Source organism: Scyliorhinus canicula, chromosome 6 (genome assembly GCF_902713615.1).
Source record: "Scyliorhinus canicula chromosome 6, sScyCan1.1, whole genome shotgun sequence".
Lineage (NCBI taxonomy): Eukaryota > Metazoa > Chordata > Chondrichthyes > Carcharhiniformes > Scyliorhinidae > Scyliorhinus > Scyliorhinus canicula.
This window is the reverse complement of record NC_052151.1, coordinates 197,240,684-197,263,520: the sequence shown is the minus strand read 5'-3', so window position 1 is coordinate 197,263,520 and position 22,837 is coordinate 197,240,684. Positions and strand designations below refer to the sequence as shown.

The window sequence follows — 22,837 nt, the reverse complement described above, 5'->3', positions numbered from 1 at the left end:
GAAGGCAGAAGGAGGCTATTCGGCCCATCGAGTCTCCACCGACACCCTGAAAGAGTCTCCACCCTTTCCCCATAACCCAGTGACCTCACCTAACCTTTTGCACATGAGGGGTCAATTTAGCATGGCCAAGCCACCTAACCTGCACATCTTCAGACTGTGGGAGGAAACGCAGAAACGGGGAGAATATGAAAACTTCACACAGTCATCCGAGGCTGGAATTGAACCCGGGTCCCTGGCGCTGTGAAGCAGCAGTGTTAACCGCTGTGCCCCTGTGCTGCCCCAGATTAAAATCAGATTATCTGGAGATTCATTACATTGCTGTTTCTGAATCCTAGCTGTGCAAAGTTAATTGCTATGGTTTCCTGCACAAGAACAGTGATGTACTTCCAAAGTACTTCATTGGCTAAGAGCTTTGGGATGCCGTGAGTGCTGTATAAATACAAGTCTTCCTTTTTGCAAACCAAAGCCATGTTTTCACATTTCAAAACTTCTCCTTGGAACAGACAAAAGATTATCATTTATTGGCACTCCAGTCTGATGATAAAGTAGGTTTGATGCCTAATATTTCCCTAAAGCAGGAAAGTTTTTCTGAGCAAAATCGACATCCCTCAATGCATTTAATTCTCCATCAATCACCCTCTGCTTTCTAACCACACATAGAGCATAGAACATAGAACGATACAGCGCAGTACAGGCCCTTCGGCCCACGATGTTGCACCGACATGGGAAGTCAAAAACTAAAGGCCATCTAACCTACACTATGCCATTATCATCCATATGTTTATCCAATAAACTTTTAAATGCCCGCAATGTTAGCGAGTTCACTACTGTTGCAGGTAGGGCATTCCACGGCCTCACCACTCTTTGCGTAAAAAAACCTACCTCTGACCTCTGTCCTAAATCTATTACCCATCAATTTAAGGCTATGTCCCCTCGTGCTAGCCACCTCCATCTGCGGGAGAAGGCTCTCACTGTCCACCCTATCTAACCCTCTGATCATTTTGTATGCCTCTATTAAGTCACCTCTTAACCTTCTTCTCTCTAACGAAAACAACCTCAAGTCCATCAGCCTTTCCTCATAAGATTTTCCCTCCATACCAGGCAACATCCTGGTAAATCTCCTCTGCACCCGTTCCAAAGCTTCCACGTCCTTCCTATAATGAGGCGACCAGAACTGTACGCAATACTCCAAATGCGGCCGTACCAGAGTTTTGTACAGCTGCAACATGACCTCATGGCTCCGGAACTCAATCCCTCTACCAATAAAGGCCAACACACCATAGGCCTTCTTCACAACCCTATCAACCTGGGTGGCAACTTTCAGGGATCTATGTACATGGACACCGAGATCCCTCTGCTCATCCACACTACCAAGAATTTTACCATTAGCCAAATATTCCACATTCCTGTTATTCTTTCCAAAGTGAATCACCTCACACTTCTCCACATTAAACTCCATTTGCCACCTCTCAGCCCAGCTCTGCAGCTTATCTATGTCCCTCTGTAACCTCAACATCCTTCCGCACTGCCTACAACTCCACCGACTTTAGTGTCGTCTGCAAATTTACTCACCCAACCTCCTGCGCCCTCCTCTAGGTCATTTATAAAAATGACAAACAGCAACGGCCCCAGAACAGATCCTTGTGGTACACCACTCGTAACTGAACTCCATTCTGAACATTTCCCATCAACCACCACCCTCTGTCTTCTTTCAACTAGCCAATTTCTGATCCACATCTCTAAATCACCCTCAATGCCCAGCCTCCGTATTTTCTGCAATAGCCGACCGTGGGGAACCATATCAAACGCTTTACTGAAATCCATATACACCACATCAACTGCTCTACCCTCGTCTACCAGTTCAGTCACCTTCTCAAAGAATTCGATAAGGTTTGTGAGGCATAACCTACCCTTCACAAAACCATGCTGACTATCCCATATCATATTATTCCTATCTAGATGATGATAAATCGTATCTTTTATAATCCTCTCCAAGATTTTACCCACAACATGCTTTGATCATCTTAATGCTGTATTTCAACCTTTTCTTCAGCTCACTCTTGGAATAGTGAAGGTGTGCACTTTGATACACTCTCCCAAAGGTAACATTCATAGCTATGGCCCAGTCTGGGATTTAATGTTATCCTTCTGGCTCTTCAGCTGAAGATCACATTTGAAGGCCCATTCTGAAGAAATTTGACCCATCTCCATGAAACAATTTGCTTGACCCATATGAAAGTAGAACAGTCAAGAGTTTGACTTCCACTGGGCAGCTGATCAGGTAAGTGGAGGCAGCGGAGTGATTGAGGCTGTGGAGGGATTGAGTGAGGTGGGTGCTTTGAGTGCACAAGTGAAAACTAACAATGTCGATGGATGGAGGATTTCAAATAGAAACTCAGTTGTGTGTGTCAGCCACGGCTCAGTGGTTAGCAATCAGATTTCAGAATCAGATGGTTGTTAACCTGCCCCTGAGCGAATTTGGGTGAGTAAACTCACTCAATTCTTGCACTGAGTCATTGACTGGCACACAATGTTACATCACCCCAATGTTTCTCTAAATTATGGATCATGTCTCTGGTCAGTAAAGACAAACGCTGTCTACAACATAATGTTCCAACAGCAATGGCAGGTGCATGAACACTAGGCACTCTTATAAACATGTGATCACAGAAAAGTGTTGCAATAATCAGACTTATCTTGTACAAAATCAACTGTCAAATATCACCTTGGCAACACCAATAGGTAAGGTTTCAGCATAAATCTGCAGCTATGAAGGAGCAAGAGAGAGTTAATCAGGAATGTACCGGGATCAGAACTGCCTTTCAGTGTGACAGAACAGGTAACTGCTTTAAAAGGCGATTCAGCGCAGGGCCCTTGAGTCAGTGGACAAGTTAGAGAAATTCTAACAGTGAGATTTCCATGGAGCACACCGCAGAGGAACTGTCAAACAGCAGTGTTGAAGGGAACAATGGGCAGATGAAGAAAGTCCCAGAGTCACTGATCCTGTCCAGCAGTTATAATAATTACAATAACTTCTTCTCCCCTTTGTTGAGATGTGCTAGCCAGCATTTTTGTCCACCCTAATTGTCCTTAAGGTGGCGGGGATCCACCTTCTTGAACCGTTGAACTGCTACAGTCCCCAAGATGTAGTCCCCGAGATGTAGGTATACCCACGGTGTTGTTAGGGAGGGAGTTCCAGAAGGTTGGCCCAATCAAAGTGAAGGAGCGGCGATTTCGTTCCACATTAGGATGGTGTGGCTTGAACTGAAAGTGCAGGAGGTGGTGTTCCCATGTATCTGCCATAGTCCTTCGAGATGGGTTATGAGTTTGGAAGGTGCTCGCAAAGAAGCTTTGGTGGATTGTTGCAGTGCATAGATGGTACAGACTGCTGCCACTTTCCATTGGCAGTGGAGGGTATGAATATTGGGGATGGCATATGGGGTGCACTGTCCTCGATCAAGCAGACTGCTTTGTCCTGGAAGGCATCGAGCTTCTGGAGTGTTGTTAGAGCTGCACCCATCCAGGCAAGTGGAGAGTATTTCATTATACATTTTCAGATGGTGGACAGATTTTGTGGGGTCAGGAATTGAGTTACTCTCCGCAGAAACTACAAAATGCTTCAGCCATAATTTTCCAAAGCTCCCTTGATTCAGAAATTGTCCTCATAGTTTGGACAATGGCAATGTAATTCCATTAGAAAGCAGAAGGATAAAGATGAGAGAAAGAAAAAGGAAATTCTAGACTGGTTAGTCTAACATCTGTACGGAGACATTTTTGGAATCTGAAATTGAACAGAGAATGTCTGGCTGAGAAATTTCAGTTGTCCACCTTGTCCAATAAACCCAATTGAATTTTTTGAGGAAATAGATAAAGTAGAATGTATGGGAATGCCTATGGGTATGCTTTCTCTGGATTTCCAGTGGCTTCCACAGAAGAGCTACAATTAAAGCTCATGGAATTAAAGGTAAATTTGTGATTTGGTGAGGAGGTTGGTTAGAAGACAGGTGCTATACTGGGCAGGCACACACGTGGAAAGGAGCGATCAGTGACGTCCGAAAGGATCTGTGCTGGGACCTCAATGTACAATATTAGTCCATAGCTCGGATAGCACAAGGACCAACCTGGCTGTCAAAAGATTTGCAGCACAGTTAGCAATATGGATGGGAAAGTAAAATTACAGAGATATTGATAGATCCAAGGCTTTTGAAAAATGGTACAAAACTGGGAACAGTGGAAGATCAACGAGATTTCAGGATCCATGTACACGGATCACTGAAATGTAATCATCAGCTTGGGAAAAAAACAAACATGCTAAAAAGTAACATTTTATAATAACTAGTGGGCTAGTGTATATATTTTTTTCTAGTTATACAAAGCCTTGATTAGACCATAAATGTTCTGGGCATGCTAAAAGTAGAGCAGTTTCGGAAGAATGTTACCAACTCAGATGATACAAACTCGTACTCCCTCGAATATAGAAGATTGGCAGGTGAATGTAATCAAGGTTTTTAGGATTGTGAAAGGTATTGATTAAAAGGGCAAATAATTTTTTTTGGTTGGTGTTGGGAATCTAAGACATCAGCTTAAAGTCAAAGGCAGTACACACCCTCAGGATAGAAATGAGGAAAGAGTTTTACTCACAGCATGGCAGCAGTGGGGATTTCCCTCACACAAAGCATGGAAACCCCGCTCAATGCATTATGTTAAATTTGAGATTGTTAAGATTTTTGGGAGGCGAGTGTATTAAGAGATTATGAAGCCAAACAATGTGTAGGCTTGGAAGTGCTGAATGTGTTCCCCTTCCCCCTCACTTGTCCAGTGTGCCCCCCTTCCCCCTCACTTGTCCAGTGTGCCCCCCTCCCCCTCACTTGTCCAGTGTGCCCCCCTCCCCCTCACTTGTCCAGTGTTCCCCCTCCCCCTCACTTGTCCAGTGTGCCCCCTTCCCCCTCACTTGTCCAGTATGCCCCCCTTCCCCCTCACTTGTCCAGTGTGCCCCCCCTTCCCCCTCACTTGTCCAGTATGCCCCCCTTCCCCCTCATTTGTCCAGTATGCCCCCCTTCCCCCTCACTTGTCCAGTGTGCCCCCCCTTCCCCCTCACTTGTCCAGTATGCCCCCCTTCCCCCTCATTTGTCCAGTATGCCCCCTTCCCCCTCACTTGTCCAGTATGCCCCCCTTCCCCCTCACTTGTCCAGTATGCCCCCTTCCCCCTCACTTGTCCAGTGTGCCCCCCTTCCCCCTCCTTGTCCAGTGTGCCCCCCCTCACTTCTCCAGTATGCCCCCCTTCCCCCTCACTTGTCCAGTGTGCCCACCCACCCAGGCTGCCTGCCTCTCAGCCCAGAGGGCTGCAGTACCTGCTCCCCGAAGTCGGCAGCCTCCTCTGCACTCCTGCTGGCTTCTCCTTCCCCGGCTGAGGCAGTCATTTCCTGGCCACCTTCGGGCTCTTGTTCCTGTCCCTCCTCCGGTTCCGAATCGCTTTGCCAGGTCGAGTCACATTCCCCCACCGTGACCGGCTCCTTGACGCTCCAGAATTGCGAGTTTCCCATTGACAAGCGGGCAATGCCCAGAACCCACCCCCCCCCCTACAGCCACCCATCCACTCTGGGCCAGCACTGAGCCTGCCACTCACACACTCCCCCTCCCCCTTCCCTTTTAAACCAAACACAAGCCCACAGCTGCTCAGCACAGCCTCCTTGCTCCTCTCAGCCTGTCAGCGATGTTAAACAGGGATGGCTGACTGTTCACGGCGATATCCGCAATCCTGAGACATTTCTCCCTGGATTCCCAATGTCCTAAACCCGTTTTATCCATTGGCTGAACTGCACCCAGCACGGTAGCAATGTGGATAGCGTAATTGTTTCACAGCTCCAGGGTCCCAGGTTTGATTCCGGCTTGGGTCACTGTCTGTGCGGAGTCTGCACATCCTCCCCGTGTGTGCGTGGGTTTCCTCCGGGTGCTCTGGTTTCCTCCCACAGTCCAAAGATGTGCAGGTTAGGTGGATTGGCCATGATAAGTTGCCCTTAGTGTTGCCCCCCATATTGTGGGGTTACGGGGTAATGGGATAGGGTAACAAATGTTGACCTTGGGTAGGGTGCTCTTTCCAAGAGCCGGTGCAGACCCGATGGGCCGAATGGCCTCCTTCTGCACTGTAAATTCACTTGGGGATTAGAGACCGGGTGACCACAGAGCCACGGCAGAGACTACGGGACGGGGCAGGTGGCAGCTGCTGCTTCCTTCTCCACATTGCAGTCACATATTCCAATTGGTCCTGGTTTCAGTTTTAGCACCATGAGGGAGCGGGGGGGGGGGCAGACAAATACATTCAAGCCAGAGACTGATCATGTCAAACAACTCCAGTCTAACCTTTGGAAGTTTGCGCCTCTCCTCAGAACTAGATTGTGTCGTCCAGTCGAGAATCTACAAACTTAGTGAGTTTATCAAAACTTCCAGGATCGGTCTGTGTAATAATTCCAGCAGGTGCAGAGTGAAAGGCCAAACTGGTTTATTTAAAAAATATATATTTTTACTGAATTTTACATTTGAACACTATACAGCAGCTGACTGAGATGGTTATTCATAATAATCGTCATTAGTGTCACAGGTAGGCTGACATTAACACTGCAATGAAGTTACTGTGAAAATCCCCTAGTCGCCACATTCCAGCACCTGTTCGGGTAAAGAACAAAGAACAAAGAAAAGTACAGCACAGGAACAGGCCCTTCAGCCCTCCAAGCCCGTGCGGACCATGCTGCCCGTCTAAACTACAATCTTCTACAGTTCCTGGGTCCATATCCCTCTATTCCCCACCTATTCATGTATTTGTCAAGATGCCCCTTAAATGTCACTATCGTTGGGGCAGCACGGTGGCACAGTGGTTAGCATTGCTGCCTACGGCGCTGAGCACTTGGGTTCGAATCCCGGCCCTGGGTCACTGTGAGGAGTTTGCACATTCTCCCCGTGTCTGCGTGGGTTTCGCCCCCACAACCCAAAAAAGATGTGCAGGATAGGTGGATTGGCCAGGCTAAATTGCCCCTTAATTGGATAAAATAATTGGGTACACTAAATTTATTTTTTAAAGTAAAAAAATTAAAATGTCACTATCTTCCCTGCTTCCACCACTTCCTCCGGCAGCGAGTTGCAGGCACCTCGCAGGCACCTACCCTCTGTGTAAATTAACTTGCCTCGTACATCAACTCTAAACCTTGCCCCTCGCACCTTAAACCTATGCCCCCTAATAATTGACCCCTCTACCCTGGGGAAAAGCCTCTGATGATCCACTCTGTCTATGCCCCTCATAATTTTGTAGACCTCTATCAGGTCGCCCCTCAACCGCCATCGTTCCAGTGAGAACAAACCGAGTTTATTCAACCGCTCCTCAAAGTTAATGCCCTCCATACCAGGCAACATCCTGGTAAATCTCTTTTGCACCCTCTCTAAAGCCTCCACGTCCTTCTGGTAATGTGGCGACCAGAATTGAACACTATACTCCAAGTGTGGCCTAACTAAGGTTCTATACAGCTGCAACATGACTTGCCAATTCTTATACTCAATGCCCCAGCCAATGAAGGCAAGCATGCTGTATGCCTTCTTGACTACCTTCTCCACTTGTGTTGCCCCTTTCAGTGACCTGTGGACCTGTGCACCTAGATCTCTCTGACTTTCAATACTCTTGAAGGTTCTACCATTTACTGTATATTCCCTACCTGCATTAGACCTTCCAAAATGCATTACCTCACATTTGTCCGGATTAAACTCCATCTGCCATCTCTCCGCCCAAGTCTCCAAATGATCTAAATCCTGATGTATCCTCTGACAGTCCCCATCGCTATCCGCAATTCCACCAACCTTTGTGTCGTTTGCAAACTTACTAATCAGACCAGTTACATTTTCCTCCAAATCATTTATATATAATACGAACAGCAAAGGTCCCAGCACTGATCCCTGCGGAACACCACTAGTCACAGCCTTCCAATTAGAAAAGCACCCTTCTATTGCTCCTCTCTGCCTTTTATGAAATGAATGAAATGAAAATCGCTTTATTGTCACGAGTAGGCTTCAATGAAGTTACTGTGAAAAGCCCCTAGTCGCCACATTCCGGCGCCTGTCCGGGGAGGCTGGTACCAGACCTAGCCAGTTCTGTATTCACCTTGCCAGCTCATCCCTGATCCCGTGTGACTTCACCTTTTGTACCAGTCATCCATGAGGGACCTTGTCAAAGGCCTTACTGAAGTCCATATAGACATCATCCACTGGCCTACCTGCATCAATCATCTTTGTGACCTCATCGAAAATCTCTATCAAGTTAGTGAGACACGACCTCCCCTTCACAAAACCGTGCTGCCTCTCGCTAATACATCCATTTGCTTCCAAATGGGAGTAGATCCTGTCTCGAACAATTCTCTCCAGTAATTTCCCTACCACTGATGTGAGGCTCACCGGCCTGCAGTTCCCTGGATTATCCTTCCTACCCTTCTTAAACAAAGGAACAACATTGGCTATTCTCCAGTCCTACGGGACATCACCTAAAGACAGTGCGGATCCAAAAAATTTTGTCAAGGCCTCAGCAATTACCTCTCTAGCCTCCTTCAGTATTCTGGGGTAGATCCCATCAGGCCCTGGGGACTTATCTACCTTAATATTTTTCAAGACGCCCAACACCTCGTCTTTTTGGATCTCAACGTGACCCAGGCTATCTACACACCCTTCTCCAGACTCAACATCCACCAATTCCTTCTCCTTGGTGAATACTGATGCAAAGTATTTATTTAGTACCTTGCCCATTTCCTCTGGCTCCACACATAGACTCCCTTTCCTATCCTTCAGTGGGCCAACCCTTTCCCTGGCTACCCTCTTGCTTTTTATGTAAGTGTAAAAAGCCTTGGGATTTTCCTTAACCCTATTTGCCAATGACTTTTCGTGACCTCTTCTAGCCCTCCTGACTCATTGCTTAAGTTCCTTCCTACTTTCCTTATATTCCACACAGGCTTTGTCTGTTCCCAGCCTTCTAGCCCTGACAAATGGCTCCTTTTTGTTTGACGAGGGGAAATTCAGAATGTCCAATTCAACTAACAAACACATCTTTTGGGAATTGTGGGAGGAAACCGGAGCACCCAGAGGAAACCCACGCAGGCACGGGGAGAATGTGCAGACTCCACACAGACAGTGGCCCAAGCTGGGAATCGAACTTGCGTCCCTGGTGCTGTGAAGCAACAGTGCTAACCACTGTTTACATGTTTTTCTTTCATTGGAACTTTCCACCCCGCCCCCTCCCCTTTTTGTTATTCAGGCTCCGTATAAGGCTCTTTCCTCCGCAGTAGATGTCATCTTGTGTTTGTTGTTGTTGTCCCTATAGCTTTGTGGGGGATGGGGGTGGGGTGGGGGAGGGGGGTGGGGGGGAGCCTCTGGCCCCCTCTTCATTCTTTTCAGTGTCCCCTCCTGATATTTCCATGGTTTACTCCTTTGCCGCCCTCCCCCTTGTTCCTGTCTACCTTATGTAGTTCTGTTGCCACCTATTGGGTCCCCCTCCCTGCCTCCCTTCCTTCCTATCCGTTGTGAGCCTCGAACAGGTCTGCCAGCCAGTCCACAACTGTGGGTGGTGCTGATCGCCAGCCGAGCAGGATTCTCCGCAGTGCGATTCAGGAAACAAAAGCATGGGCACCGGCCCTCTTCCCCATATGTGGTTCTGGCTGGTCCGACACCCTGAAGACTGCCACTCTGAGACACGGCTCCACCCCCACCTCCACAACCTTGGACAGCATCGAAGAAGGCTGTCCAGAACCCTACATGTCTGGGACAGGTCTAGAAAATGTGGCCGTGGTTGGCTGGACCTCTTTGGCACCGTTCACACTTGTCCTCCATCTCCGGGAAGAACCTGCTCATTCGGGTTCTGGTTAGGTGCGCTCTGTGCACCACTTTAAACTGCATGAGGCTTAGTCTTGAGTAGCAGGAGGTGGAGTTGGCCCTGCTTCGCTCCAGAGTCTCCACCCTACTTCAGTCCCTGGTTCGTCTTCCCATTTCTGTCTTGCTTTATCTAGTGGTGGTCTCGCCCTTTCTAAAAGTCGTCCGTAATTGTTCCCACAGTTCCCTTTTTCCATACTGTCCACATCAGCAGTTCCTCCAACATTGTCTCTCGGGGCTTTAGGGTACCTCGTCATCTCCTTGTGGAGAAAGTTTTTGATTTGTAAATGCCGGAGCTCCTGTCCGTTTGGTAGCTCCAGTCTCTCCGTCAGCTCGTCCAGGGTTTCATGTCCCCCCCCCCCCCCACCCATGTAGAAGTCCCTGTGTTTAATGCCATTTGACTTCATAAATGCCGGAAATTCTCCTCTGGTGAAGGGGATACCATTATCGGATATGAGGACATCGGGTATGCTGTGGGTACAGAAACCTTGCTGGGGATTTCTATTGTTGCATGAGAAGTTGTGGAGGACATATAATGGCTTTTATTACGCTCCTGTTTTATCTTTTATTGCACTTCTCTGTGGTTTGATATACAACCGACTGTAACATGTGCTACTGAAACCTTGGTTACTGATGAGGTTTCCTGAATCTCGATGAAGAAGACTCGAACTCGTCCAGCAGTAACAAAAGGTTTATTGAGTACCTATAACAATAATTGCGTGAGTTCTTTACTTTAACGTTGATACTGGTGATAAGGTTAACAAGATCTAACTAAAGTAACTAACCTTGACTACACTGACCAGCTGAGCTAATCTGATACTCCTGTCCTGGTCACAGTCCATCCAAAAGAGAGAGAGAGAGAGAGACCCAATGTGGTTGCCTTTTATACCCCTGTTGGTCCGGCCCTCTAGTGATCATCTGGTGCTACTGATTACACATTAACTCCTTATGTACATGCACATACAGAGATCACTACATCCTCCTTTTTTTTCTTGTGTTACATATTTTCTGTATGTTGTAAAGAAAATTGAACAAACATAATGGATGCCTTTTGCAAATGCATTACATAAAATCAATGAGTTAATCAGTCAAATGTTAATACATTTAGTCTTTTAGGTTTTTTTTGTTTGCTTGAAGCAGGTAGATAAATAATGATATGTACAAGTTGTGATGATATTGATGATTATACAAAGCCAATTAATATTTATGAGTCCAATCTTAATTAAAAAATTGATGAGTCCAACTTTATGAATTGATTTGGTTGAGTTGCTTTCTTCCTTTGTTGTTGATGTGGTGATGTTGATGTTGTCATTTCTTTGTGAACGTCGTCAGTGTTCTTGTGTTTAAGTAACCAACAAGTCATCATGAGGTGTTCAAATGGTCGAATCACTTCGTCTGATTTTGACTTTTCTTTCTGCGCTTGTGGTAGCGATTCTGTGTTACATCTTTGTTGTCTGACCTGGACTTTTTCATGTGTTTGCAGTATTGATTCTGTGTGTCATCTGCCTTGAAAGCTGGTTTGCTTGTTTGTTGTGGGGCAGATATGAATTTGTAAGATTCGTTGTCAAGCCATGGTATGTTTGTACTCCTGCCATTGTTTTGGAATGTGCTGTTGCATTATCCTTCATGTGCAGAGTTGTACCATGTTGTACAAATCGTTGTTTCATTGTTGTTTCTGTCTTTTCTGTTTTTGGTGTTTTCGTTGTTCTTGTTGTTTTTGTTTTGCTTATGCTTCTTCTTGTTGTTTTTGTTCTTGTAGTTTTTCTCGTTGTGCTTGTAGTTTTTGTTGTTGTTCTTGTTGTGCTTCTTGTTCTTGTTTCTGTTGTGCTTCTTGTGGTTTCTTGTTGCGCTCAATGACTGTTCCGTGTAGATAATTTGTGTCATTCTCAAAGTTATTGGTATCAGTGTCCTTTGTGGTATCTGATGGTTCATTGAGCGTTTCTTCTTGAGGGTTGTGAGAATGACCTGATGTTGCATTGATCTTGGTGACATCAGTCATTTGTGGTTGATGTGATTCCTCTTTAATTCCTTGGTGCTCCTCTTTTGGAGTCATTTCAGGTTCACTTGAATCATCATTGATTTCTTGGTGCTCCTCTTTTGGAGTCATTTCAGGTTCATTTGAATTATCCTTGGTTTCTTGGTGCTCCTCTTCTGGAGTCAAAATCTTCAAGATTTCATTTCCTTGTGGGCAGTTTAGAGTAGATGAGGTTTTAATTGATGTGGTCTCAATGGACTCATGAGTAGTTTTACTTTGATTGTTGAGTGCGTCTGCACATATGAGCTGAGATCTGTCAGTCTTGCACATCTTGTATGTCGATTGTGATCACTGTGTCACTATGCTCACATACAGTGGGTAAACATTCATTGTCTTCTTGTCGATTAAATGAGCTGGGTGGACTTTCATAGTCTTTTTGTTGGTCACATGAACTGGGTGGACTTTCATAGTCTGCTACTGGTTGCTCAGATAAGGTGGATAGACCTTCATAGTCTTCTTCATGCATAGTTGCTGCTCTGGTGTCTTTAATTGTTTACATTCTGGACTCTGTCAACGATCTGTCTGTGGAGGCTTGCGTCACTCTCTGTGGAGTCGTGCAGTATACTTTCTTTGGAGTCGATCTGTGCTCTCTCAACGGAGTCGTTCTGTGCTCTCTGTGTGGCTTCATTTTCTTCTTAGCTGATTAACAGGTTGCTGCCATCCAATGTTTCAACGATATGCCATTGCATCATGATATTGGATTCATCTACCATGAGAGAGTCATATTGAGCTTTTCAACCGTGTTGCTGATGCAATGATCATCATATCCGAAGAACTCAGCCATGTCTGAGTTGTATTCTTCAATATACAAATCGTGTCTTTGTTTCGGATTTGTTATTGTGCTCTTCATGTTCAATGAACAAATCATCTTCTTTGGTTTCGGATTTGTCAGTGTGCTCTTTACTTTGGGTGGTGCAAACTGCTTGTTCCAGGGTGCTGCAGAGGTTATTTTCAACTGTTGGTAGAAATTCAGGCATTGAGCTGTCTTTCGAGTTAAAAGAAATTGGGTTCTGTAGCTTTAAAACTCTTTTTTTCAGTTTTCAGACATTTCCCCAAAGTGGGCGTGGTCCACGTCTTCTGACATCATGACGCTCGTGGCGTCATGCATAGGAATCAATTGTGCATGCGCAATTCGAGTTTCCTTTACTGTGCGCTCTTTTTGTGACTGCGAGGCTTCTTGCCCATGCGCGTAAGTGTATTTTGCAGTTTTACTTCTTTTAGGGAAGTGCGCATGTGTGGACTGGTCAGACTGCACAAGATGGCTGCCGCTCAGAACTTCCGTCTTCTTCAGTTTCAGCTCTGCCTTGTGGTGAGCATTTGCGCCATTTTTATTGATTTTGTTTTCTAGATAATGATTCTTTGTTTGTAAAGACTCAGTGTTGATTTATTTTCTGTTCATGCACTGTTTAATCGCAATTTCTAGAGTTAAACCTTTCTATTCTGATAATGATTGAGTTTCGCATCACTCATTCCCTGTGCAATTTGGTCTCCAAGCATTGAATATCTTAAAGCAGCATTGTTACTGGTGTTACAGTGATCTTTACATTTTTTTGAGTATTATTTCGAATTTGGTGTCTTCACCTTCTACGTAATTAAAGCAATTATAGATTTCTCTAGCTTCATGCCCTGCTGTTGAGAATCGCAGTGCTATTTTCGTTGCTTCAGAGGCCGTGGTCAAATTATTAGCTGCGATAAATATTTGGAACATCTGTTCAAACATTTTCCTGTTATAACTTAAATTGCCGGTTGTTTCCAGCTGCCATGGAGCTCCAACGAGTTCCATCGAATCAGTTAGTCGTCAAGGATCCATATGCTGCAAAGTCTTCCACAGTCAAATATCCGGTTTAAGTTTTCTTCTCTTTTTGTCTCACCTAATCTAACTAGTTCTCTTAAAGCCACCACCTGGTACCTTTTATTACGCCCCTGTATTATCTTTTATTACACTTCTCTGTGTGTCTTGATATACTACGGAGTGCAATATGCGTAACTCAAACCTTGGTTACTGATGAGTTCTTCTGAATCTCGATGAAGAAGACTCAAACTCGTCCAGTAGTAACAAAAGGTTTATTGAGTAACTATAACAATAATTGCGTGAGTTCTTTACTTTAACATTGATACTAGTGATAAGGTTAACGAGATCTAACGACAGTAACTATGCTTAACTACACTGACCATCTGAGCTAATCTGATACTCTTGTCCTGGTCACAGTCCATCCAAAAGAGAGAGAGAGGCTCAATGTGGTTTCTTTTATATCCCTGTTGGTCCGGCCCTCTAGTGATCATCTGGTGCCACTGGTTGCACATTAATCCCTTATGTACATGCACATAGAGATCACTACACAATGTACTTCTAACCATTTTGAGTGGGTGTCACCATTATAAGGAACATCGATCCCAAGAACAGGCCAGCAAAATCCACTTGTACGCAAACCCATGGTCTGCCTGGCCATTTCTCTGCTTTCAAAGAGGCCAAAGGTGGGAGCTTCTGGTTCTCCTGGCACAAAGAGTACTGCTTCACCAGATTCTCAATGTCTGTATCGAGCTGAACCACCAGGCATAGCTCCTTGTGAGCATTTTCACTTTGGATACCCTGGGGTGCCAATTGTGTAATTCCGTCAGGATTGTCCACTGACCTTGGTGGGGAACAACCACTCGGCTCCCCACTGGATGATGCCATCTTCTATGCTCTGCTCTTGTCGTTCAGTGAGGAAGCCTCATGTCATCCATGGGGCGTCCTCAGATTCCGCCACCAAGGATCGTATGGTGCAATTTTGCCAGTAGAGGGCGCTTCTGGCTCCACACTTGAATCTGCTTCATGTATCCTGGCAAGGTATCCAGGAGGTGAAGGCCATGAAGACTTCTTCCAATGCTGGCAGAGAGGCCAAGCTTGTGGGCAGTGGGAGGCAACTCAGGGCATACACGTTGGCAATGTGAGTTCCTGGACAGTGCTCGTAGGCCATCAACAATAATATCCAATATTGGATCCAAGCTGAGGTGATGTGGGAATCACACTATCCTCTTTGTAATGGCCCAGCAGGGATTTATTACAATTGTGAAATGTCAGTCGTAGACATATGGGTGTAATTTCTTCACCCCAATCCTTCCTTTTTATAAAGAACAAAGAAAATTACAGCACAGGAACAGGCCATTCGGCCCACCAAGCTTGCACTGACCATGCTGCCCTGTCCTTCCATAGAATTTCATAGAATTTACAGTGCAGAAGGAGGCCATTTGGCCCATCGAGTCTACACCAGCTCTTGGAAAGAGCACCCTCCCCAAGCCCACATCGCCACCCTATTTCCATAACCCAGTAACCCCACCCAACACTAAGGGCAATTTTGGACACGAAGGGCAATTTAGCATGGCCAATCCACATAGCCTGCACATCTTTTGACTGTGGGAGGAAACCGGAGGACCCGGAGGAAACCCACGCACACATGGGGAGAATGTGCAGACTCCGCACAGTGACCCAAGCCAGGAATCGAACCAGGGACCCTGGAGCTGTGAAGCAATTGTGCTAACCACAATACGACCGTGCTGTCCGGGGACCATAACCCTTTAATCCCATCCTATTCATGTATTTATCAAGCCGACCTTTCAAAGTCACTATCGTCTCTGCTTCAGTTCCAGTCACCCGCTACTCTCTGTGTAAAACAAAACTTGCCTCGTACATCTCTTTTAGACTTTGCCCCTCACACCTTTGACCTATGCCCACTCGTAATTGACTCTTCCACCCTGGGAAAAAGCTTCTGACTATCCACTCTGTCCTTGCCCCTCATAATCTTGTAGACTTCTATCAAGTCGCCCCTCAAAACCCCCGTCGTTCCAGTGAGAACAAACCAAGTTTCTCCAACCTCTCCTCATAGCTAATGCCCTCCACACTGGGCAACATCCTGGTAAATCTTTTGTCTACCCTCTCCAAAGCCTCCACATATTTCTGGTAGTGTGGCGACCAGAATTGAACACTATATACAACTCCAAATAAGATGAATTTTAATGCCCCCGTGCCAACTGAAATGTTCTACACAAGCGTCTTGAATGTAAAACCTTGCTTGAATCTCCCGTGCAGTCCTGGAGCATTGCATTGTCAGGGGTGCCATATTTCAGATTAAACATTAAATTAAGGCTCCTTCCATCTGTCCTCAGGTGGAAGTAAAAGATTCCAGGGCACAGTATTAGAGTGGGGGAGTGTTTCGTCGTGACCTGGTTAATATTTATCCCTCAATGAAGATCACCAAAACTGATAATCTAGTCAAATATTGATGTTTGTGGGATCTTGCTGTGTGCAAATTGGCTGCTATGTTTCCCACTTACACGAGAGACCATACTTCAAAAATACTTCATTGGCTGTAAAACACTTTGGGGTGTCTTGAGGTCATGACAGGTTCGATATAAATGCAAGCCTTTCTTTCTATTCAATTGCAAGGAGTGTAACCTCCTCATCAATTAGTCACATTCCTTTGATAGACGTGACCTTGAATTCATAGTTCCATGAATGTTTTTTCTTCCCATCGTTGAGGCATTGGACTGGATTCTCCGGTCCCCCAACTGCTTGTTTCTCAGCAGGTCGCTGTTCGCTGGTTTTCCCATTGAACGGGATTTCCCATTGAAGCCATTCTATGCCACCGGGAAACCCATGGGTGGGCTTGCGCTTCCGGTGGGAACAGAGAATCCCAAAGGCCAGAGAATTCCCATTGACTAGGCAGCAGGAAGGTGTTTATGGAGCACCCCAGCATTTTGGCTTGGGCTTCTTTGGTCTGAATTCTCCCTCTGTGTACCTGAACAGGTGCCGGAGTGTGGCGACGAGGGGATTTTCACAGTAACTTAATTGCCATGATAATGAAAGCCTACTTGTGACACTAATAAAGATTTTTAAAAGATTAATGAAAGGAAAGAGGTCACCGTGCAGTGTTTTGAGTTCAGCTCCCATACTCATGGAGCCTGATTTAAACATTTTCTAAATCACCCATTCAGCAAACAGAAAAAAGTGGGGCGAGGATTACTGTCCAGGAAAAATGGAAACTCCACATTTCCATTGTTACATTCTCAATGGTAGTGATATTAAGGCTGGTGAGTACTGAGAGCACAAGTCTCCCTCGGGTGGCTCACAAAACAGTTGCCCAGATCGTCAGATCTCTGGATGGTTGTATCCTGGAAGTGCCAAGAAAATGCATTGCCGGACCCATGAGAGTGCCCATGCCCTGACATCCCGGAATTTCCTGGGAGGTTTGGACTTCATTTGACTTCACCCTGCATCTGGAACCCTTTGAAACTCTGAGTTAAATTCAGAGACTTTGGATTGTTCTAGCTGACTTAGCAGAATGTTAACCCATGAAACGTTAGGGAGTTAAACCAGATTTAACACATGGGAAAGTATCATAGAACATAGAACAGTACAGCACAGAACAGGCCCTTCGGCCCTCGATGTTGTGCCGAGCAATGATCACCCTACTTAAACCCACGTAACCCGTATACCCGTAACCCAACAATCCCCCCATTAACCTTACACTACGGGCAATTTAGCATGGCCAATCCACCTAACCCGCACATCTTTGGACTGTGGGAGGAAACCGGAGCACCCGGAGGAAACCCACGCACACACGGGGAGGACGTGCAGACTCCACACAGACAGTGACCCAGCCGGGAATCGAACCTGGGACCCTGGAGCTGTGAAGCATTGATGCTAACCACCATGCTACCGTGAGGCCCGGTCATGCTGACCATCCACCATCCCCACTGTTACCAGTGTCCTAAACTTCCCCCTTATGGACTGACCTAATTAATACTACACCCCTGTCCGCTTCACCTGATGCCGGTATCTATATATTTACATTGTGTACCTTGTGTTGCCCTATTATGTATTTTCTTTTCTTTTTGTTTCAAGTGCTTAATGATCTGTTGAGCTGCTCGCAGAAAAGTACTTTTCACTGTACCTCGGTACACGTGACAATAAACAAATCCAAATCCAATCAATTTGCTGAACCAATCAGCATCTTTCTAAATATCTTTTGTCTGGGAACATGCATGGGAATGGGATCACACAGGTGACTCGGGTCAGTGGAATGGGATCATGCAGCGGAATGGGTTCTCGACAGGAATTGGATCATTCAAAGGAATGGGTTCTCGCCTGGAATGGGATTGTCCAAGGGAATGGGATCTCGCAGGGGAATGGGATCTTGCAGGGGAATGGGTTCTCGCCGGGAATGGGATTGTCCAAGGGAATGGGATCTCGCAGGGGAATGGGATCTCGCAGGGGAATGGGATTTTGCAGGGGAATGGGTTCTCACCGGGAATGGGATTGTCCAAGGGAATGGGATCTCGCAGGAGAATGGGTTCTCACCGGGAATGGGATTGTCCAAGGGAATGGGATCTTGCAGGGGAATGGGATCTTGCAGGGGAATGGGTTCTTGCCAGGAATGGGATTGTCCAAGGGAATGGGATCTCGCAGGGGAATAGGATCTTGTAGGGGAATGGGATCTTGTAGGGGAATGGGTTCTCACCGGGAATGTGATTGTCCAAAGGAATGGGATCTCACAGGGAAATGGGATCTTGTAGGGGAATGTGATCGTCCAGGGCAATGGGATTATACAAGGGATTGGATTTGACTGGATTGCAGCAAGGGAAGCTGGAACAGATGGTTTGGGCCAAGAGGCTTCCTTCTGTTCTGTAAATGACTCTATATCGCTCTTAGCCAATTCTTCTTTTATAAATTTAGTGTACCCAATTAATTTTTTCCAATTAAGGGGAAATTTAGCGTGGCCAATCCGCCTACCCTGCACATCTTTTGGGTCGTGGGGGTGAAACCCATGCAAACAGGGGGAGAATGTGCAAACTCCACACGGACAGTGACCCAGAGCCGGGATCGAACATGGGACCTCGACGCCGTGAGGCATCAGTGCTAACCCACTGTGTCACCGTGTTGCCCCACTCTTAGCTAATTCTTGCTCTTCGTAAAAGATTTAATAAATATATTATCAGCTTTCACATTGCAAGTTTTTAAAAAAATGATTCCTGTTCGAAGCTCTACTTTAGGTCCCTTTACTGCTGTCTATCTGTGGATGCTTGAGGGGAATCTAAAACACCAGAGTTGTTCAAATCTGTGAAATTGGGTAAATGATGAGTGCCTATCTACAGGGACAGTCAGAAGTCACACAACACCAGGTTAAAGTCCAACAGGTTTATTTAAAATCTCCAGCTCTCCGAGCACTGCTCTTTCATCAGGTGGTGGAGGCAGATTCGCAATCACAGCATATAAGGGAGAGACACAATTGAAAGATAATTACAGGTTGGAATGTGAAGAATGGGTGGAATGTGAATCTTTACTGGTAAACAAATCTTTATAGGAACAGACAGTGTGAGTGGAGTGAATGATAATTACAGGTAATCGAGGTGTGATTTGTCTCAAGCCAGGACAGTTAGTAGGATTCTGCAAACCTGGAGAGTATGGTGGGGGTTACATGTAATATGACATGAAGCCGAGAATCCCGGTTGAGGCCGTCCTCATGTATGCGGAACTTGGCTACTAGTTTCTGCTCAGCGATTTGGCGTTGTGTGTCTTGAAAGCCGCTTTGGAGAATGCTTACCCGAAAATCAGAGGCTGAATGTTCTTGACTGCTGAAGTGCTCCCCGACTGGAAGGGAAACACTCTTGCCTCGCTGGACAGCTGGTTTGTGACGCAGAGCAAGGCCAATAGCACAGGTTCAATTCTCATATTGGCTGATGTTATTCATGAGCCTTGCCCCTCGCCTGAGTTTTGGCGATCCTTAGGTTAAATCATCACCACTTAGCTCTCCTCCTCACACCAGAAAGCAGCCTATGATCATCTGGGACTATAGTGACTTTACTTAAAATACCTCAAATGCTCTGCCGAATATCTTGCAATATACAAGGAACTGAAGTATTAGATGTGATGAATGTAAGAGATTGGCATATATATTGTAAGATATGTGTCTGATGCAGTAATTTTTTTATAGCCTGGGTTAGGATATGTATATAATCTGCTGCAGTAATAGTTTTAAAAATCCTGGTTTAAAAGAAAGACAGACTTCCAGGCTGCAAAAGGTGCAATTAAGATGTTGTAAAAATGAGATCATCATACTTTCAAACCATGTTTATGTTTACAAGGAGAGGCCTAATGGAATTTTGTTGTGATTTCTGGGGATTCCCTATAGAGCAGATAATTAAGTGGAAAAACCAGGAGACAAGTCCTTTAGTGAGGTAATGAAAATTTTAGAGACATTGGGCGCGATTCTCCCTTGCCGCACGGTATGGGAGAATCGTCGTTCGCGCTGTTTTTTCCCATGGCGCCGGTCGCGGGCCGCTGTCCGTGGCCGGGCTGCTGATTCTCCGGCCTTCATGGGCTGAGCAGCCGCGTGGAAATGGCAGAGTTCTGCTGGTGCCGTTCACACCTGCTAGCTGCCGGCGGGAACTTTGCGTGAAGGGTGGGGGGGGGGGGGGCGGCCTGTGGGGCGGGGAAAAGCGCTCCTTCACCGGGGGCGGGGAGCCTCTGATGGGGTCTGGCCCGCGATCGGGGCTCACCGATCGGCGGACCGGCCTTTCCCCCCCCAGGCCTACTTTGTTGCTAATGAACGTGTCACAGTTCCTGTTGACATTAATAGCCATGCACAGAATTGTACTTAGTTATTGTGTTTGATGTACTCTGTCTAAAATTCTATTTAATTTATCAGTGCAAATTTTCACAGGGAAGGCAAATTGACTTATATATAAGTTTTACAGTAAATAATGGGAACAACCAGACGTGGGTTTAACTATTATCAGAGACAGCCGATCTTGATAGGAGAAAGGTCAGTACTTGAAACAGCGTCCCATTTAAAATTAAAATCCTGGTAAAGATTTTTTAAATATTGTAGGTATCTGTGTTTCAAAAGAAATATTATAAATATTAAATACTCTAAACATAAATTTAGAGTACCAAATTAATTTTTTCCAATTAAGGGGCAATTTAGCGTGGCCAATCCACCTGTCCTGCACATCTTTGGGTTGTGGTGATGAAGCCCACACAGACATGGGGAGAATGTGCAAACTCCACACGGACAGTGACGCAGGGCCGGGATCGAACCTGGGACTTTGGCGCCGTGAAGCAGCAATGCTATCCACTGCACCACCTTGCTACCCTTAAATACTCAAGTTAATCATTCTCATTTAATGTGTGACCTATTAGTCTCTACTGCAAATACAATCGAATCACATTCATTAGCGACAGAACATGAACACTTAAAGCCAGACTAATCTTAATCAAAAAATCAATGTCGGGTTTACTGTTTAGTCAAACGCAGACCATGGAAAAAGATGAATTCAAATGCAGTGTTAAGTCAAAATTGTTATCTAAGCTAAAAATTGTTGAACTAGTCAATAATTTGAATCAAGCAATTGCAGTTAAGCAATACATGGCATTCCAGGCCCAAAAATAAATTGACGCTAAGGTTGTTTTGAATTGTGCAGTCTATTTTAAAGAAGCTAGGATTGATGGATAAAAGAAGCTTAGGTTTAGTTTCTGACAATGATTCCATTGCAAATCATCCCTCATTCCCACTTAGAATGTTGTAGCCTTCTGCGTTATTAGAGAATTGAACCTGTCTTGGGTCCTTGAATAGAAAGATGTCCTTAATTTGGCCAACCAATCCCTGAGTAAAAAGTCCATCCGTGACATTCTTCACTTTCCTGGGGAGCTCAAAGCCACCAAAGTAGCAAATTCCCCCATAATTCAAGGCAACATATCTCTTCTGTGGGTCCAAATCTTCAAAGAGAATCCACTCGCCATTGTGCTGCACCATAACCACAGTCTGGTTGTGGTGAATGGACACAAAGTGCCATCTATTGCAACATAATGAGGTGTTGTGAAAGATGAAAGGTAGAGCCAGTCTTTCTCCCAGGTTAACTACGATCTTAAGGTGCCCATTGGAAACGCCTATTGCAAGGTAATCATTGTCTTCATTTTCAGCTCTTCCCATCCACAAAACCAGACCTTCTATCTCACTGGTGGTGAAGTTGAGAGAGATGGAGGTAAAGCGGAGATCTCTTTTCAGATACAGTGGGTCTCTGTACTTGATGTAAGAGTTACCAGTGAAATTTGCAGTGGAAAGTGTGATTCGACGTTCACAGTGGACCCCTGCACGTCCCAGGGGACAAGCACAGCTATATGATGCAGAGGCAGGGTCAGGCATGCAAAGAGAGTCACCGTCACACCGATGTTTGAGACAGAACAGAGAAATCTCACAACTGGTACCAGCCCACAGTGCTGGGCAGGTACAGGAGATAGTATTTGCAGAGACCACACTGCAGTTTCCCCCATTTTCACATGTTTTGTAGCCACAGATCGTCCCATCACAATCGCCAACGTTGCTCCCATCTTCGGCTCCTTTCGCAGTCAATTCAAATTCAGAATCATTGACCACAACTTCCCTGACGCAGCCATCAAAACCCATGGGTTCATCCTCCACCGCCATCGCATTGACATCATTCAGGCTGGGCACGCCGCCCACAAAAAAAGGGGTTTTAGTATCCAAGGCAGTCATGCCAACACGGGTCAGTCTAGTTACACTGACTCCATCCAGTGCTAGGTATCCCTGATTTCCAGACCGACCTGCCTCAACAAGATGCCAGGTTCTTCCACTTCTGTCCACTTCCTTGGCAGTCTGCAAGGTAACTGTCACGTCTCCTAAATTGTAACGGAGCTGCACAAAGCCATGCACCAATGCAATGCTCAGAAAGTCACCTGTAAGTACACAAAGAACATTTATAGATGAATGATTGATTACAGAGCACACTTTGTACTGGCAATATTATAAATCTAGACTGACACTTGACAGTACAGGGAGACAGTTGTACTGGAAATTACAATACCAGTTATAGTTCAGTAGGCTCAAGAGTCACTCCAGAACCAGTGGT

General features: G+C 45.6%; 2 protein-coding genes across 21 annotated transcripts in view; both read right to left on the bottom strand.

Moving 5' to 3' along the window:
- The window catches only part of ogfrl1 (opioid growth factor receptor-like 1), a 68,206-nt gene extending 62,641 nt beyond the window's left edge, over positions 1-5,565 (bottom strand). For all 4 annotated transcript variants that reach the window (XR_005461070.1, XR_005461071.1, XM_038800724.1 and 1 more), the window contains exon 1: positions 5,352-5,565. Coding sequence is in view for 2 of the 4 variants with exons in the window: in XM_038800724.1 (XP_038656652.1) it covers positions 5,352-5,543 (192 nt within the window). In the remaining 2 variants the exon portion in view is untranslated. The remainder of the gene's footprint in view (positions 1-5,351) is intronic.
- A 14,820-nt stretch (positions 5,566-20,385) lies between these two features.
- The window catches only part of eys (eyes shut homolog), a 3,376,609-nt gene continuing 3,374,157 nt past the window's right edge, over positions 20,386-22,837 (bottom strand). For all 17 annotated transcript variants that reach the window (XM_038800705.1, XM_038800706.1, XM_038800712.1 and 14 more), the window contains one exon: positions 20,386-22,664. In XM_038800705.1, the coding sequence (XP_038656633.1) occupies positions 21,466-22,664 (1,199 nt within the window). In that variant the 3' untranslated portion in view covers positions 20,386-21,465. The remainder of the gene's footprint in view (positions 22,665-22,837) is intronic.